General features: G+C 40.5%; 1 protein-coding gene across 1 annotated transcript; it reads left to right on the forward strand.

The window, feature by feature from the left end:
* Window positions 1–895: 895 nt before the first annotated feature.
* wnt3a (wingless-type MMTV integration site family, member 3A) lies at window positions 896–15,779 on the forward strand. Its single transcript, XM_018676354.2, has 4 exons — window positions 896–1,647; window positions 6,731–6,972; window positions 12,595–12,860; window positions 12,953–15,779. Exons 1-4 carry the CDS (start codon window positions 1,526–1,528, stop codon window positions 13,430–13,432), a joined length of 1,110 nt encoding a protein of 369 aa, XP_018531870.1. The 5' UTR covers window positions 896–1,525; the 3' UTR covers window positions 13,433–15,779.
* Window positions 15,780–19,503: the final 3,724 nt, after the last annotated feature.

Below are 19,503 nucleotides of genomic sequence, written 5' to 3' on the forward strand. Positions count from 1 at the left end.
TTCAGCACTGACTGATTATTGTTAACTGTTTAATCACAACTTAAACTTGTCTGGCAGCTAAAAGCTTAGAACCTGCTTCTTCAATTTGCATATTTAATTTCTCGGACTATTTTTTATGACTTTTGGTCATAAATGATCTCTCCCTTCCGGTATAAAGTTCATTTTTCACTCAGAGCCAAAAAAATGTATAAATTTGATTTATTATCATTATCAAATAATCACTAGTATTAATATTCAATCGCCTATTAAACAATAATACCTGCTGACTAAGAGGAGAGAATCACGGTTTCCAAGAAAAAACGATTCGACTGCATTAATCACTTGCGTTAAATTTAGAAATAGTCTTTTTGTTCCCTCAATACCACCCTATTAGTCACTGATGTTGCACAACCAGGACTTCTTTTTTTTAATCTTCAGATAAGCATCAGTGCCTGTAAATGCAGAGACCGGTCCACCTCCTATTAGATCAGCTATCAACAGCCACTTGACATTGAGAAAGGGAAACAGACAGTCTGCCATTTAAACTCAGTGGTGCGGCCAATTTTAACGGATATTTTCGTTGGAATAAGCAGACCTGGCAGCTCATCATGTAGGCAGCTCTAAAGTTTAGGCAGTGAACGCAGCACAGTTACAACAGTGCATGAGGTAATATCTGAAAAAATAAACATTTCCTTCTTTAATTAAAACTCAGAATGTCACCTTTTTTATGCCCAAGGTGCCATTAATTTATGATGGCAAGAGAAATGATATAATTCTTTTGGGCATTTTGCAATCTCAGAGCATAAATTAAGAGAGCATATACTGCATGACAGAAAGACACAGGTTTTATCTTTTTATTTTACATAGTAAAGAATAAATAAATGCATTAGCTTGCCAAAACATCAGGGAATTCTTTGGAAAACTCTAACAACAATTTAGCAGTTTAATCCAGTTTTATTCAGTTCATTGTGAATCCATCAGCCCTTAGGAAAAACCTCCAAACTTCTAATTTTACATTCATGGCAAACAGGCACAAATAAAGGACTGGAGACCTTAATAATGGTCTCAAGCAATTCACACATATTTATTTCTGCATTTTAGAAGCTTCAAGCCAGGGAGTGAAATCCGGACAGGTTGTTATAGCTACGCAATCCACAGGGGTTCCGATGTCTATTTAAAACCCCTCAGACCCTCCCTCTCTCTCCTTTAAACAACATTATATATCACACACACTGCATGCTAATGCGACCAATTCTCAATGAGCACTAAAACACATCTTAAAATTGTCTGAGTTCAAACAGCCTGACTAAGGCAACGCAGGGAACATATCATCAGAATTCCCCCTTTGGCAATACCTGCTGATTGGGTCCTTAAAAAAAAGCAAGCTGCTTTTAACTTTTAATATTTGGCTCCCGAGTTCTGCCACGAGTAGTCGCGAAAGATAGATTCTCCTTCAGTTTTCTCTGGAGATAGAGGATAAAAGTTAAGAAATCCATTAGAGCAGAGTCGTTTTTTTCTGCTCTTCAGTTAAAATCTCTGTGCGCGTATGAGCGCGCATGTAGGCATTCTGCTGGAGATGTTTTGCGAAACTTTAAGGATGATATACCTTGGATGTTTCCTGTTGCTCTGTGGGCTTACGCATGTCATGGCAAGTTATCCCATCTGGTGGTAAGTTATATTTTCATTTTATCTCGCACAAACTGAGGGACATGTTTTTAAAAATGTTGAGAGGTATCCGATGATGCGCTACTCTGACAGTTTGAGTGGTTTTAGTTGTAATTTCGTTTCTGACAGCAGCGGAACATGTAGGTGCACTGATGGTGAAATTGTTCCAGCCTGATTTTGAGACGCTTGACATGTGTGCGTTTGTGTGTGTGTGTGTGTGTTAACTATCTGAGTGTAAATCAAAGAGAAAAAATACTTGAGTCAATGACACTTAAAATTTTGAATCAGTTTTTGAATAGAGCTGTAGACTTATTGAAGAAAAACACATTTTCTAAACATCTTAACCTCACAGTTATCTTTAAAGCTAAAGACCTCGACCTCTGCAGCATAGACGATGCAATTTGAATGAGAACAATTTTCAAATTCAGAGTGCAGCAGGTGCAAAGTTTGTGTGCTCACAAATGTATGTGTGTGCACGCTTGTCCGCGCATGTGTGTATGGCGGGGTTTAGGGGGGTCAAAGTGGCGCAGAACAAGGATGCAGTATGAAATCTTGCTCCGAGTTTATCCTTAATGTTTGGGACGCTTAAATATACTGACAGTGTAAAACATACTGTGTATGCATAGCCCATCCTTCGTGTATGTAACAAACAATATTCATGGTAATATAGGAGGATAATCAGTGCAACATTTAAAATACAATCATCACGTTTCTTCTATCAGACTTTGGGCTTCTCTCATTTTTAACTAAACATAACTGAAGGCTTAATAACAAAATTTGACAGGCAGTAGCAACATTTGCTGTCATGGACATGGATGTTTCAGTCCACCACTAGTTATTTTTCCATCGCTTCCTCCCTTCCTTCCTTCCAGTTTTCTTTCCAAATGTTCTCAGAAATCAAAAACTAGAGAAATAACACTGCATTTGGGGACTGCAGTATTTTAAGACTCATTACCGACAACAGACTTGTGTCTTTCTTTCATTTTCTTTCTCTCTTTAACTACACAAGAAGCAACAAGTCATTGCAGAGCATGTACTAATGAGTTTATACATTAATGGTGCAACCTGGCAAATATTGTCGCCGATCAGCACTATTTAGTCATGTTTTTTTTCTGATAAATATGCTGTCACATCCTCTGGAGGAGTTCATGCTCTATCCATCAGCTCCACACATCAATCACACGTCTTTTTAGCACTAAACAAGCAGATGAAGTCTATTTTTGAAATGAATCACTCACTATTTGGGGTTGCTTAGATATTGGGTGTACCCTAATCTGCTTCCCTTAATGGGTCCCCTGGTGGTATTACTGATTTGAAACTAATTACATGCTCAGCTGGAAGGAAATCCTGATGTACCAGCAGGCTCTCTGGACTGTGAGATGGGGGGGGGGGGGGACTGACCCAAATCAGTACACTCCTGATTCTAAAAGTCAGTGCATGCCATCACAGTGAATTCCTTTCCAACTTATTTGATCTTCAGTAGCGGTATGTATTTTACCATCTGATATGAGCATGTTTTGCCCTTTTTTGTTGTTGGATGCCAGTGCAAGCCTACATTGTGTTTTTCTCTTGCACACTGGCAAATAGAGAGAGCGAAAACTTTGAATTTCAAACTCCATAACAGCCTCTCTCTCCCTTTTTTTCATTTCTTTTTTGTGCAGCCAGTTATGAATGACACAATAGAAGGCAGGTTTCCATTCTGTCATGACAGAAACCCTGCAGCAAGTCAAGAACTAACTTCTGCGTTGATGGTTTGATTTTGGAGGGTGGGTCAGGTCATTGATTGAAGAGTGCACCTACAGAAGCAAAAGAGTGGCAAGTAAACAGAGCAGGAATCAGTTAGCTGTATCATTCCTACCAATACAAACAATCTTTGACTGCAGAAGTAGTACATGAAGTCACCCTTGAGTTCTGACTTTTTGAGGTAATACGTTTTGTTTCCCTTGCAAGACTGCTGATGTATTTTTTGTTTCATGGCAACTCATCCCAAGTCAAATAACGCAGTTCCCTTTGGATTGCACTCAAAGCGCCTGCATTGTCTCTCCGTTTGCAAACAGCATGTCAGCTATCTAAGAGCTATCGCTTCTGTGCAAAGCAGCTCGGGACATTTTTGCTGACAGAAGCCTCCGAACTTGGCTTCAAGCAGCCCGTCAGCTCTGCGTCGTGCTCAACCTGAGTCTGCGGGGCTACGGATCTGCAACCAAGACAGGTTCATGTCTGTCTCTTCTCGACCTGCCATGACATAGCCTGGCTGCAGACGCCACCCCACCACCCCCTTCCCTAGTCCACCCCACCTTAGAAGATAAATACCTGGAGGTGAAAGCTTGCCGCACATTCCTTTTCCCAAACATATTCTCTTGATGTCAAAGTCGGCTCCAAGGCCCCAGGGCCCACGAGTAAAGTGGTAATTCTAAGGTACCCTGCTTGGGCTTGCTGAAATATGCATTAAACCTGCGCTGGATACACTTAGATGAGAGGGGGAAAGTCTGTACTGAGACAAAAATTGAATGTGATATATGTTTTGCTTAAGTATTTATTTGTAACAGTTTTCACTCTAGTGTTCATTTGCCAACATAAATCTTAACAACATTAGTGAATCCTCTGCTTCTTTACCAGTTACACAAAACATCAGTTTCTCTGGAGGGCAGCTGGTACGATTATATAAATGGATATTTCGGAGGGAATTAGAGAGATTGAAGGCAAGAGAGCAGAATAAATGCCTAAAATCCAGACAACACATAAAATATCAACACTATTTGCTGGAGCTGGCATCTAACAACACTGTTCTTAATGCAATAGCTCCTTAAAAAATCATAAATCATCCCCAATGGAACATGCCCTGCCTCCTCTCTTGGGCCATTTCCTAACACAGGAAGAGGCGGCATGGATTACTCAGCCCGAATGAGACAGACACAAGACACACGCAACCTAAGCACATTGACTCATGATGGTTTTGTGTGACACGGTTCAGGAGGATGACCTGGCTGCAATGCATGCAAAAAGATCCTCACATGTGCAGTCCTGATGAGCACTAAGGCTCATTAAAGTCTCTGACTAAAGGGTAAAAACTCCTGGGCTTCTGCTGGAGCAAATGCACATGGATGCATTTGGTCATCCACTTATACAAAAATCTTTTCCAGAAATGGATGCCATGAAAACTCATAGGCGCCATAATTCTATCGTGAACCTTACCTCTGTTGTGCATATTTGAGGCAAACCAAACTTCACCTGTTTGGGGACTCAGGTTTCTACTGGGAATGATGTGCTTCAGGGTGTATGGACTGACAAGGGCCAAACAGAGGTCAATCTGTAACAGGAGTACCCTTGTTTACTGATGGACACTGTAGACAAACTGCAGACAAATGTGATTTCCTCTGGAGTCATTCTCAACTTGCCATTGCTCGCTTACAGGATGTCTCATTTATGATTAACTAGAGAGGTCTACTCTGTAGAAATTCAGTGAAATCCTGTGTGACACACAACTCTGACATTTGCTCTGGGATATAAAAGTATAGTTCACTTACAAGGTCAGCCTACAAGATGGACTACATGCACCTTGACACCTGACAGACAACATGAAAGCGTGATCTTAAAAACGCAAAGAAACCAGCCTTTAAAATTTAGTACATAATTGAGGTATTCAAGGTCAACATGTTGGAAGCCATCAGATGCCGTCAGCCAGGGGTCATTGTGCTGAGCAGATCTTTTCTTAGGTTGTGAGGCTTTAAAAGAAAGCAGCCTGAGGCCAGTGTCAGGAGTTTTGGTAATCTTGTTGTGATCAGCGATTAGTCCTTGAACAACAGTGAACAGGTCAACGGATAGTGAGCTAACTGAGTGGGGGAAAAAAAAGACTGCACACCTGCTCTGGCTCTGACTTTGTGCAAAAGCTACAGTAACTGTTATCAAGCCCATATCACTCAGAGGAGGATCACTGCTGCCAGTGTTCATTCTTTAATAGACAGTTGATGTGAAATGAGGACTTGTCTGGATTGCCAACAAGCTACTTTGTAGCTACTCTGCAGGGCATTTGCCAAAGATAATAGGAACTGTGCTATTAGATAATCAAGTAGTCAAAATATTGATTTTGGTGACATTTCAATAAAAAATAAACAGCTCAGGTCAGCAGGTCATACATTTATAGAAAAACAGCATCTGTTTATCTAAATTACAATAATTCTTACACATTTATATGTGTCCTCTAATGAGGAGCCATATATATACAGAGAAAGAGAGAGAGAGAGAGATTGATATATATGATCTATCTATATGTTGTGTATTTATATATACATAGACACATACATATTATAAACCAGTAAGGCCGTCTGTGATGTGGAAATGCCAGCAAATAGACTGACAAATGGACATGTACGAGCTCAGTGCAGCAAAATGTTCTTTGAAATTGGTGGAATTACATAATATACAATGGTACAATGGATATCCCATTTCAATGATTACTAGTTGCTAAAAGTCCTAATTGAGAGAGCACAGAAAATAAAGACAGAAAGACACAGAGAAAGCAATAAAGGCAGTGAGACAGAGAGATGTAATCAGTGAACCAAGTTTGCACTTGTTGTATGCCAGAGTACCTTCCTCAAAGGAAAAGGGGGGTTGGGTTCAGTGTTACACTTAATACACTCTCTGAAGTTTCAGTGTAGGGTTTGCACTCTTATTACCCTAAGCTGAAGGCCTGTTAAGTGTGTGGACAGTTAATAACAAGGTGTAGTTTTCCAAGTTGTCAGCTTAAGGTCTATGAAGACCTCTAGATGCATTGTGGACTTTCATCTTAGACAGAAACACTGCCTGCTTCTGTGGCAGCAGGACTGCAATTTCAATACACACAAAGGCCAGGTGTCTGCAGAAAGGGTAGTTGAAGGGATAAAGGATGGACGCCTAATGGTAGCATCTGATACGGGAAATAAACACACACAATCAAACATATGCAGACATAAAATTACCATGCACCTCAGGAGGGAAATCAGTCTTTAACTTCAGTGGTGGTAAATCAGTAGATAAAGACACAGACAGATAACAAGATAAGATGCAATCATGACAAAGCACTGACATTGTTACTTCCCCTCTCTGTCAGGTCACTAGCTGTGGGCCACCAGTACTCATCCCTGGGTACTCAACCTATCCTGTGTGGCAGCATCCCAGGTCTGGTGCCCAAACAGCTGCGTTTCTGCCGGAACTATGTGGAAATCATGCCCAGTGTGGCTGAGGGGGTGAAGATTGGCATCCAGGAGTGCCAGCACCAGTTCAGAGGCCGACGCTGGAACTGCACCACTGTCAATGACAATCTGGCCATTTTCGGGCCAGTGTTAGACAAAGGTAACGTTACACTGCAAACTCATATGAATCCTGACCCATTTTTTTGTCATATTTTTCTGTCATGTAAATATCCTGTGAGTGTGTGTCAGGCTCATAGCTGGGTAGTTTTATACCTCCCAAAATTCCTGGTGTTTCGATTTGTCACTGTCCCTATGGTTTATTTACATCAGGTGTGCTTAACAGAAAGCAAAGATATAATCTAGATTCTCCTTTTCCAAGCATTTTGCGAAAGGTCAGGCAAAGCTGGTGGCTTACCTAGGTGGCATTTGTAATAGTGAACAAGCCAGAGTTCAATTAGATCAACACAATCTGCAGGAAAACAAAATGTCTAGACTTGGTTTCATCAAGTTGTATGTCTAAGTTATCTTTAAAATGAAAGTATAATGCTTTTAGTGACTATATGTGACTTTTCACCTACAGTATAGTAGTAGCTTTGGTAATGTTGTCTGACCCCACTGCCCCCAACTTGTGTTTCTATGTTTCTGGATGTCATAGCCCCTCCTAATTTCTTGGAAATTCTTGGTTCTTCAAACCACCTGGAAAAAAACTGAAAGTGATTTATTGTATATTTATGCTGATTAACTCTTCCTTTAGCAATCCCATATTCTCCATGTCTTATATTTGCATTAGAAAAGCCACATTCCCTGCGTGCATCATTCATTACGTTCATTCAAATCCTTGTTTAAATAGACTTTGAGCTGAACAAGCTCTGAGCATGAAACATTGTACACAATTAAGATGAGTGAGTTCTGTCTTGCTGGAGTTTTCTTTAGGAGGGAATCCCCTGTGATTGTTGTGCTGTACTTTCCCCTGAAGTACCTTATACAAGATTTTTGAAGTGAGTTTTCTGAAATAAATATCTCCCATTAGATTTTTTGATGTTTGTTATTGCTTTCAAGTGTATGTCAATTCTGGTCTAATCATGGGCTCAGGCTGTAGAAATCCCCAATGTATAATACAAAATTTGACAAAAAATGTTGAAAATAATTGGAGCATTTCAATATCATTAATCTTAAAACAATGGTTTGACATTTTGGGAAATTCTTCCAGGGAGTTAGATCAGAAGATACTATTCTCTTATGTGTCCGTTAGCTAAATATTAGGCCACAGCCAAAAGTCAGTTAGCTTAGGCTTTAAGGCCTCTAACAAGTAAATAAGATGTTTTTTTAAGTGTGTTTCCCTCTTCTGATTTTCTTGCTGATTTTACAGTTGCGTTTCAAAACTGAGAATTAGTACAGAACTTGCAGGAGCTGAGGGTTGGGATCTAAACCTGTCACCTACTTTGCAGAAGACTGATGTAAACACGGAGGGGTGGGGGGGTTGGAGGTTAGTTGGGGCAATTGCTTTTAATAAACTCCCCTAGCCAGTTGATAGAAGAGGCTAGGTGGCTAACGATGGGGGTTCTCAATCCAAGCCCCCTTTGTGGTGCAAAATGCCATCACATCTCTCCCATTGCCTCCCCTCCCAGGCCTAAATTGCAGGGGTACTGAGTGGAAAGAGGAGGCAGCTACTGGGCTTTAGTAAATCATTTTGATTGGATTAAGGTCACTGAGGCCCTTAATAATGTGAGAGGTCAAAGTGGCTGGATTAAGTGCCTTTGTCAGAGGCCAAGGAGAGTGACTCAGGGGCTCACAGGCCTTTGATAGGGCTTAGTAGGAGAGGGCTTCCATTTCATTGGATTTGATTGATGCTGGTGTTTGTCTGTGCAACAGGGCCATTGTCCTCACTGGTGTCTGTTTGTCTGCGATTCAGACTGTTGTGTGTCGGTTTCCTCCTGCCTTTTTTGGGGGACAAAACTGAAAGGAAGAGTAGGCGCCTTTATTGGCTTCAGAGGCTTAGTTCCTATCAGTTAGCCCATCACTGCTCATGTCCTCCTCGCCTACACTGAAGGCATTAGTTTGTTTTACAGAGGTGGATTAGGCAGAGTACTTGAAGAATGAAAAACAAGGCCATTTAAGAGGAGAGGACAATCCCATGCGTTGAGTTGAGACTACAGCTAAAAGAACAGAAAACATTTTATAATTTATGCTTGTGCCAAATGTGATCATACACAGGCATGACCACACACAAAGATTCGCCCCTTTAAATGCACACCATCATAGTCATACCCATATCAAAACATAAAAGAGTTAAGTTACTCCTGCCTGTAAAATGGACGTGTTCTGTCTCTTGTTTCCTTACACATGGTTTGATCCTCTCTCTATGTTTCTCTCTCACTCCACACCCCAAATCACAAGCCCTACCTCCAGGCTATGTCTGCGTCAGCACTCATTAATTTACATTAACTAAAGTGTCAAAACATGCTCTGCTGGAATCTGCCTGTGATGAAAGGTAATAGAAAGCCGCGCAGGTGTTCTTAGGCCGCAGAGCCGATCCCAGAGCTGTTTCGGCATTCTTGGTATTTACAGAACACCTACCAACTATATGGGTATAATCAGTCTCCAGTTTACGAGTCATATGATGAATTATTAAAGGTAACATTGCTGTAAAAAGTGGACAGTCACAATTTCACAGGTGTTGCCACCCATACAGGTATGGACACGCACCATCACCATTCTACTTGAAACCATTAAATTAAAATGAGGGTCATAGGAAACTCCTGTTACGTAATATGTAAGGCATGTGGAGGGAACAGCACAGTTTCATTCTGTGGTAGCTCTGACTTATCTAACCTTCATTGCCCTTAGGTACTTCTGCCTTGCCCTAATTCTCTCTCCACCAGGAAATCCATCTAATAGATCAACTAAATCATTAGGTACCATCTAAACTAACTGGGAAAAGGTCAGGGGATGTGGGTTACGACCTACGACCTGAGGATGAGAAAGTGTAACTATTTAGGATGAGCTAAGAGGTCTCTGCTTTTCATGAGACGTATGTCTCTCCATGCTGGGGGAGGGAAGCTAGCGCACCAGTATATCATTAACTCTGGGCAAGAAAGAAAGAAGGGGTGTGGTAAATGGAGTTGATGGGGGGACCTTAGCCCCACTCCCTGCTGGGCACTGCTCAGAGCACAATATCTTCGCAACCATGAGATTAAGCAGGAGAAAAAGTGCTTTTCCCCATTCACACGCCCTTTAGATTGTTTTATTAAACCATTTGAATAGGGATTTCCCCGTCTGCCGACAAGCGGGGTCCAGCCAATGCATAGTTCTCTGTTGCTATGACTTAACTTGGTCCCCACTAATCACTGGCCAGGGCAAATTTCATATAAAATATCTGGGGGCATTGTGGGACTAACACAGCGTGACAGTGGCAGCACAATAGGGGATTCAACCCCCCAGCAGGTTGTAGGGACCACTTGGCCTGCCAGGATCTGGCAAAGTTTGGTGGAGGAGCATTGTTGGAGGAAAAGTGTCCTGAAATACCATAAATTGGTCATTAAACTAAGAAAAGGAGTGGAACTAATGAATGGGCTGGTGTTTCCAGGTGAAGTAAATGCTATTACAGGTGTATTTAATGCTAAATGGTGATACCATGTCATATGAAATACCAAGCATTATCTATAATATCAGTAGTCAGTACAGTAGTAGGCACCAGATTTACAATGTAGAGCTCAGGTGAATGAAGAAAAAACTATTAACTAATGCGCTGCATTATGTTTTATATTTTCTTTGCAAGCATTTAGAAAAAAATCTTTAATTTCAGGAAAGTTTGAAAAGGTTTGCAGCTTAATGGTGAAAGTTTTAGAGCTTTATGATCTACTGCAGTCAGACTGTTAAGTATATGTCTGTACAAAAATCAGTCTTTGTATTTTATAAATATTAATGTAATGTATTGAATCACTTCTCATTGGGGACAGTTCATATCCTCACAACTTGTTGGAAATCAGTGCGGGGGGATCACAAAAAGTCCATAGCTATAGAAACCTACTTAAATAATCTTTTTTCTTTTTAGGTTTGCCCCACTACTCAAACACACATATAGTTTAATTTGCCCCAGTCCTTTTCCTTTGCTCATTTCCTCCCAAGATAATCCTCTTTTCCTGTTCCATTTTCATCCCTCACCACTTACACTCTCAGCTGTAAGGTCACATTTCCAATGCCATTTCCCAAGCTTCTGTTTCAGGTCCACTTTCCTTTGCGTATTTCATAAATAATGATCAACATAATGTGATGCACTATATTCAATTATATTTCTATGCTGATGATACAGTCTTGTATCGCAGAGATTAAGACTGTAAACATAAGCAGGAAGAAGTTTTTGTCCAATACAAAATATTTTTACAGAAACCCTTATCAGAACCTGAAATGGAATCCATTATATACAAACCTTGACATTTTAGATTGATGTAGTGCTAACACCTCAGAAATCACTCAAGTCACTTCAACTCACTCGTAGCTCAAAACATGAAGCCCATACTTGGTGGGTTTTAGATGATGCATGGCCATATGTAATTAATCACTATAGACAGTTTCTTCATGCTGTGATTAAATCTTGCAGCTTTCAGTTACCGTGATTACAAAGAAAATAATACAATATCCAAGTGAAAGGATCTGTAGTGGCTGCAGTAAGCGTGACTTGGCGAAGGACAGCAGAGGTTCACATTAGTATAAACATTAGTAACCTGGTGCGTAGTAGTTTGAAGTGGGTGGTGGAGGATGCCAATAGACCTTTTCTCTTGCATCATTGTTTCTAATGCCCTTTAGTCCTCAAACTGGTTGGGACCTGCTGTAAGGGAGGTGCTCCTACTCCCTGTAGCTTTATACTCCTCCCTTCTTTCTTTTCTTTTCTTTCCCTCTGTCGTTCCTGTTTTTTAGACAGAAACGTGCACATGCACTGCTTCTTTCTATCCCCCACACACATTCACACACACACACCCCCAAACTATTGATCTTTAACTATCTGTTTATCTCTTAACTCTCTTTCACATTGCGCATTGTTTCGTGTTTACCCCCAGCGTTTCCACTTTCTTGATCTTGTTCTCTCTGTCTCTTATGATTGTGCAAGACCATACAAGTACATATATTCAAAGCAATCTTCCTGCTCTAATGAGTCCTGTTAAAGCAGGGAATGCTGAAGCATGCAGTGTCTTTTCCACTATTACTGTTGTTTGGGATTGCCTATCGGACACTATGGTCCCAACTCTGTGTTGTGTCTATGACTTGTCCCCTCAGTGTGAGGCTGTTTCCTAACCTTTCAAAAGCTTAATTGAGTCTCTTAATTATAGGCCTGTCAGGCCTGTCTCTTCCTCTCATCTCTCTGGAAGATCCTGATCCCTCTGAGTCATCAGTTTGCTATGTCAGACAGAGACATAGAGGCCTTTCTGGTCTTATTCAGAGACAGGACGATTGATGTCTGGGCTGAATAAACCACACTCTGGTATACCTTGGTAGATACGACCTAAACAGATGTAGCCAACCAAAATAATGGACTCTGCACTTTGTTTGATGTTGTCTTGTTGGCTTGGGTTGAGAAATATGTGCTTATGTAATTATACAAGACTGGACACAAGCAGATATCCATAGATGGATACCAAACAGGTGGTTTGGTAGTCTCTAGTAATTATAGCCACAACTTTTGTTGTTTTCTGACATTAATCATTAGCATCAAGAAACCCATTACTCATGCGATAATCCATGATGATTTACTTCTTTTTTTCAATTTGTGCAATTCTCCTTCCAGCCACTCGAGAGTCAGCATTTGTTCATGCCATCGCCTCAGCAGGAGTGGCATTTGCGGTGACCCGTGCCTGCGCCGAGGGTTCAGCCACCATCTGCGGGTGTGACACACGCCACAAGGGCCCCCCTGGTGAGGGATGGAAGTGGGGCGGCTGTAGCGAGGATGTAGAGTTTGGGAGCATGGTGTCCCGGGAGTTTGCTGATGCCAGGGAGAATCGCCCCGATGCACGCTCAGCCATGAACCGCCATAACAATGAGGCGGGAAGAATGGTTAGTTCTCTACAAGCTCTTTTTGCTGATTGTGTTGAGGTAGTTTTTCTACTTTAGGATGTTTGATTAACATATTCTTTTTTTTTCCTTAGTCCCTCAACGACAACATGTTTCTGAAGTGTAAGTGCCATGGTCTTTCGGGTAGCTGTGAGGTGAAGACATGCTGGTGGTCTCAGCCCGACTTCCGAGTCATTGGTGACTACATGAAGGATAAGTATGACAGCGCATCTGAAATGGTTGTGGAGAAACACAAGGAATCCCGTGGATGGGTGGAGACCTTGAGGCCCAAGTACAACTACTTCAAGCCCCCAACAGAACGTGACCTGGTTTATTATGAAAGCTCGCCCAATTTCTGTGACCCTAATCCTGAGACCGGCTCCTTTGGCACCCGCGATCGCATCTGCAACCTGACGTCCCACGGCATAGATGGGTGCGACCTCCTCTGCTGTGGAAGAGGTCATAACACCCGGACTGAGAAGCGAAAGGAGAAGTGCCACTGTATTTTCCACTGGTGCTGCTACGTCAGCTGTCAGGAATGTGTGAGAGTCTACGACGTGCACACCTGCAAATAGGGGTTGTGCGGCTCTTGTCTTTTCTCACCAAAATCTTCAACAGGCAGAAGAACAAATACATGAACTTTTCTACAAGACATGAGAGACTGTGAACCTGTCTGACCTGTCCATGGACTCCAGCGGCAGACTTGTGTTTTGTGCTGTGACGCTAAGAAGAGCCAGTCTCTGTCTTAATCAACAGGAACAGCTGGGTAGATGTTGACATCACAAAGTGTCACCCACATGAACTGAGAAGGTGGTGATCATGACAACCTTGTTGGTATCTATAGCAATGACTAAAGAGTTTTCATGTACTGATGTAGGAAAGGAGAACTGTCAGCTAATTGACAAACACCATATTGGTGATTTTTTTTTTCCTGTGTGCTAAGTAGTTACTTGTGTTGAGAATAGTACAGCACTGCCAATGCTTTTAAGTCTATGGGGCAAACAATGAAAATGTCACATTTTCTTCAATGTTTAATAATCACTTGTTTTTGCCACAAAACGTGACAACATTTATGAGCAATTTACACGATCAGACACTCAACAGCATGCATTCTCCTCAACATTGTTAGTGTGTATGTGTATATCTGAAAACTAACATTATCATTGTGTGTGTGAGTATTTGTTTTTATAGTGTTAATGTGTTACTGATGTTTTGGGTAAGAATGCACTTGCACCTGAGTGAATGTAGTTATTATGCTGTAATGTGTTTACATGTTCACAAATTCTTAAGCTAATGAGTTAATATCTGCTTTAAATTACTAATTTTATCTGAGAGTAGACATGAGCCACATCCACTGAACATCAGCAAAACAAGAACATACACAGTCTGCACATTTCATGAAAACACCTGAAAACACTGGAAGCTTTTCTCTTAAGAGTAACAATGCTTTGAACGACCAAAGACAAGAAAAGAACCCCCCCCCCCCATTAGTCTGTGGTGGTCAAAGAGCTGTAAATGAATCTGAAAGGTCAGCACTTGTGTCCTGTTGAGAAATATGAAGCATGTTCTCCATGTTTTTTTTTTATATCAGTATTAGCATCGTCTCATGTGACTGGGTGTGGGGAAAACTGTTATTTATAAAAGGGATATTCCCACTTTTTTGTTTCATTTACACAAATATAATATTCTTTTATTTTGATATTTGATCAGATAGAAGTAAATTCTGTGCTCCCTGAGAAAAACACACACACACACAAATGGCAAATAAACCGCGTACTAAGCTGTATCATATAAGCTCTGTGTAATGCAGTATAATTTGCAGTTGTAGTAAAATGACCAAACCTGTGCATGTGATGATTCTCAGCTGTGGCTTATTGTTCCCCAAACTAAACAACAAGCAGCATCACTGAAACTATCAATACTTCCCTTATTTTAATGCTGCTAAGTAAAGATAATATGTGTATGTGTGTATGTATGTGTTTAGGTTCTTACATAATGTATGTCTTTGTCTATCTGTGTTATATGTATATTCTTGCATGTATTGATTCTTTCTGTGAAAGAAATATATTATATATAGTTTTGAGGAAAAAAATGTGAAGTTTTGACTAATTCTTACATACAGTAATTCCCATTTAACCAAATAGACCAAAATAGAGTTTATGTTGTTTTAGTTGTTTATGGATTATGTAGTCATGCCAAACCATCAGGGCAAAAATGATTCATGTTTCTCTCCCTTTATTTTAGAAGATGAAATATCCAACACAGTATTTATTTATTTGGAAAGTGAGAAACTACTGAAAGCTGAGACAAAAAATTGTAACAACGTAGTGTTTTTAAAAAAGTATTGTTGACTATGTAAAGTCACTGATGAATTATTGTTCACAGCCGATGTAATGCTATGTCTCAGGCATGTGTAGTTTTCAGATTTTAATCAAAATTGCCCACCCATTACTTTACATCATGACTGAAAATATTAATGAGCAGCCATAACCAATTTCACATTTAAGTCATTGTTAATAAACTACACAGCAACCATTATCAGTAAAAGATCTGTTATCTTGCATTTGTTACTGTACACTTTATATGTGACTGATTGCTTGTGTGGACAATTTGCTTATGTTCTAATTTTTTCTTTGTTAAATCCAAAGTTTTGTACAAACTAGTTTTTGCATTTTTATGGGTTTCTAAAATTGGATGTTTTTTATAATTATTTATTCATGCTATGTACATATTAGTAAGTAAAAATATATATTTGCAGAAAAACTTTTTTTGAAACAGTGTTTTGACTTGTAACACTGTAGCCTTTTTACCTCATATCTGTTTTTTCACTGACTGCACACAGGTATTGTTTGTCCTGCTGCCTGTAGTAGATTTCTAAAGTTAACTCTTTAACACCAAAATAAAACAACATAAACAACCAAACTGTTGTTCTATTATCTGTGAGTTTTACATAATAAATTATTTTGTTCACTCTGGATCATGACTGCCAAGAAGTAAGTACAACCAAAGATGAATCAAAGGCCAGTGCCCATGGATTTCCAACCATGGGGGCCTATGTGAGGGAAAGGGGGCATCATATAAAAAAATGTGTGTATAAATGTAGCACTAGAATGTGAAGCTGATATCACAATGTGAAATGGGTTAGTTGTTTTCTATTGTATGCTCAGAGGGTCATGTGTTGGAATGGAATTATGAATAGCAGATTAACAGTCATCAAATGGTGTAAAGTAGGTTGTAGTGATGGGAGGGAGACCTCAAAGATGATTTGTCCAGGAACAACCAAAGTAGTATCATAACAGTAAGACATTATAATAGTAGTGGTTGGGTATTTTTTGTTTTGATGTTCACAAGTCATCCAATGTCCTGTCATTGTTTTTTAAGCACAAGATGAAAAATCTCATCACAATCACATACTTAGAGTATGGACAGATGAGCTGTCAGTCATGAACACCAATAGATTTATGCCACAATGCCCAAACATGGGCTCTGGATTTGGCATAGGGAGAAAGGAGACAAAAAACCATAAGGCTGGACTAATAATTTGATTCCTTTGAGAGGCTGCAGAAGCCGGCTGTGCTTTTTGGAGAAACAATAATAACGGGGGGAAAAAATCTCAGTGATGAGAGTTTGGAAATAGATGGAGCTTTGTTGAAGAGAAAGACCTGATCTCAAGATAGATTAGTGGCCTGATGTGAATAGAGCCCACCAGTGCTCCGGCTCAGCCCCTGGACCCCTGATAGTCTCTGAGCCCTGCAACAATGTCACCACCAGAGGCCAGGTCTCACTGCTATCTAACCCCATTATCACACAGAAAGATTGATACACACCCCCTCTGGAGTGGAGCACCACAAAAAGTGATACCCTTCCGTTCTCATTCATGTGGATTCATTAGTCTGCCCACCCCCACATCAAACTATATTTTAAGCCGTCTTTCACAGTTTTGTCCTGTGACTAAAACTCATTACTTGCATGTACTTATTTTCCCAGACATTCATAAAAATGCTATGGCATTTAAAACCCTGACTCACGATGGGAAATGAATGGAGACTCGTCAAATACTCTGCTGTGTATACGAACTCATGGGAGTCGGCCTGGGCTCAGGTTTGGTTTAGTGACTGGGAGACTGTCAGTGGCTCATTCCACGTCTCAACCTTTGACACTTTTCACACCATCTGAATGGGAGAAAACAAGTACAAAACATGAAACAGATCACAGGATGGACAGAAACTCCGGCCCTGCAGCAACGCTGTCTTTTGGCTGAAGGAAATGGGCCCTTCCTCTTCAAGCCAGACCCACCTAGCAGCTTTGTCACCCAAGTGAGATGAACATTGTTAGCAGATAGTTGCCAGAGGAGGCTACGGCGGCCCCCGTGAGAGGGATGGCGTCCTGACTGTGAGAACTTCGACGCGACCAGACTGCAAGTGGCACCACCCAATAACCATATAAATGGGAGACAATGGGCCTAATTGCAATCAGTGTCCTCTTTATTTTATGTCCTGAGTTTCACCCTGACTTTCACAAGAGGCAACTGCATGCATTTCAATAAAGCTACATAGTTGTGGGACAGACCAGAGTGACATATATACAGTGGAGTGGTGCAAAGACCCACACTCTAATGATGCAAATACTCCCACTGAAGTCACACTTTGGTTACAGCCAGCTTCTGTTTCACTCTTCCTAAGAGCCTTTTGATGTTCAGTGGAACATGAAAATCTCTTCAAACTGTTAACAAACATGTGAGCAAGGATGGTTATTGATACTTGACGTGATCAACTTGACGTTTAATCTGTGTGGAAAATGTTGAAAAGTGGGTTAGAAGATGACATACAGGAGAGATTCAGCTGCTCTAACACAACACAACACGTCTGTATGAAATGTGTGTGAGCACTGACCATGACTTTGAAGAATGCTGACTCTCAAAGCTCTTCTTGTTTATGGGTCATACACAGCAAAGGTGATGGGCCAAAACTGAACTACAGAGGAGGAGTGCAGTGTGTGGGTATTTCATTATGTAACTGACTTTGAAGCCGGTCTTTTGATGTCTGTGTGTCCTTCTGTCTGAAATTAGATCACTCCCTTGGATTCAATACATCTCTTTAACACGTTCAACACATCAGAGCATCCACGGGAAAATTATTAAAAGCAAAATTATTTTTGTTGCATGGAAAATGTTGGTGCTGGTGCTACCTAATTTGGTAACATGGTAACTTTTCCATGTGACTCCCAAATGAAATTATTACAAACTAATGCCACCATAATACGCTAAAATGACAATGTTCTCTGCCTTGTTAGCCATGTATTTGCATGGCCTGTAAATGAAAATGTTTCTCACTTCTATTTTCTAAATAAATAGATCCTGACAGCCCTCACACATTTATCCAACACTTCAGCTACTAAATTCTAACTTAAGGTTCTCCAATGTGTTGTTTATCACACAATGCTAATCGCTTTTTTGCCACTTTTGGGTAAACATAAGACGCAGCAGAGAGGCAAAATAATCAGACTTCTGTGGCTAACTCTGTTCACTCGTGCAAAACAAACCTTTTTCCCTTCACATTAATAGCCGTGTTGAAACATCTTAACATCTGCAGCAATCATGGCGTTATATTTTCTCTTTTATAGCCGAGGAGTGTAAGGTGTGAAGTATGTCACCTGCCTTGAATGAGGATGATGCGTTATCTGCAAGATTTCTAAAGAGGACGGCCATCATCAGAAGAGAGGTGACACCTGTAAAGAAGCCTTATCCTCTTTTGAAGTGCCTGTTTGTATTGTTGAAGCCAACAAAGGAATTTTTTTACCTCACAAGGGAGCATTAGTCAAACTGGAGCAATAACTGGGGGGAGGGTGGGGGGGCATATTAATGGTCCGCTGGTGTGTGTTTTGCAAGTTCATCTATGTGCATTTGATTACCACACTGGCTGCTTTAGGGCAGTGCGTGGTCGTTTTTAAGGGGAGTCCCCATGTGTTTAGGTATGCTGCTGCAGTAAGATGTGGTCTGATGGTGGTGGTAGTGGGGTGCCAAGCCTGGAGGTTGACAAGAGGTCATCCAGATCAATAGGGGCTGGGGTTGTAGAGAGGAGGAGGGGGCAGACATGATCACTCATTAGTCACCTTTTCACCTCTCTGGAGCTCAAAGCGGTTCAGCAGGTAGGATGAGCATGTATGTATTATCACCAGCAGTTTCAGTCTGTTTCACACATATTTATTCATTCAGTCTGAGGATAAAGATTTATCTTGTTATTACACCTCATTTGTCAAAAAAAGAAAAAAATATAGGATTTTCTCATTTTTTGTATTTTTCTTTGCTATATCTGACCATCATATCGTCATTTTATAGAGTTATATTATTGTATACATGTGTATATATATATTTTGTGTTGCTTATTGGTATCACTGACAGGGCTGGTATCTGCCTTTTTAGGCCCCTAAGTGAGATTTTATTCTGTGGCCCCTCCATATGTTAACCAATACTGAAAATGACATCAGCTCAAACTGAATGTGTTTAATTTGTTTTATTATTGAGTAATAAAGCCTATATGTAAATTCAAAACAAGTCAACACCTATGTGGCCTTCAAGCATCTTTCCATACATGCTCATGGTGGAAATCAAGGTAATGGAAATCATATTGGCAATTTTTTTGATCAA

The sequence above is a fragment of the Lates calcarifer genome, linkage group LG4 (genome assembly GCF_001640805.2).
Source record: "Lates calcarifer isolate ASB-BC8 linkage group LG4, TLL_Latcal_v3, whole genome shotgun sequence".
Classification (NCBI taxonomy): domain Eukaryota; kingdom Metazoa; phylum Chordata; class Actinopteri; family Centropomidae; genus Lates; species Lates calcarifer.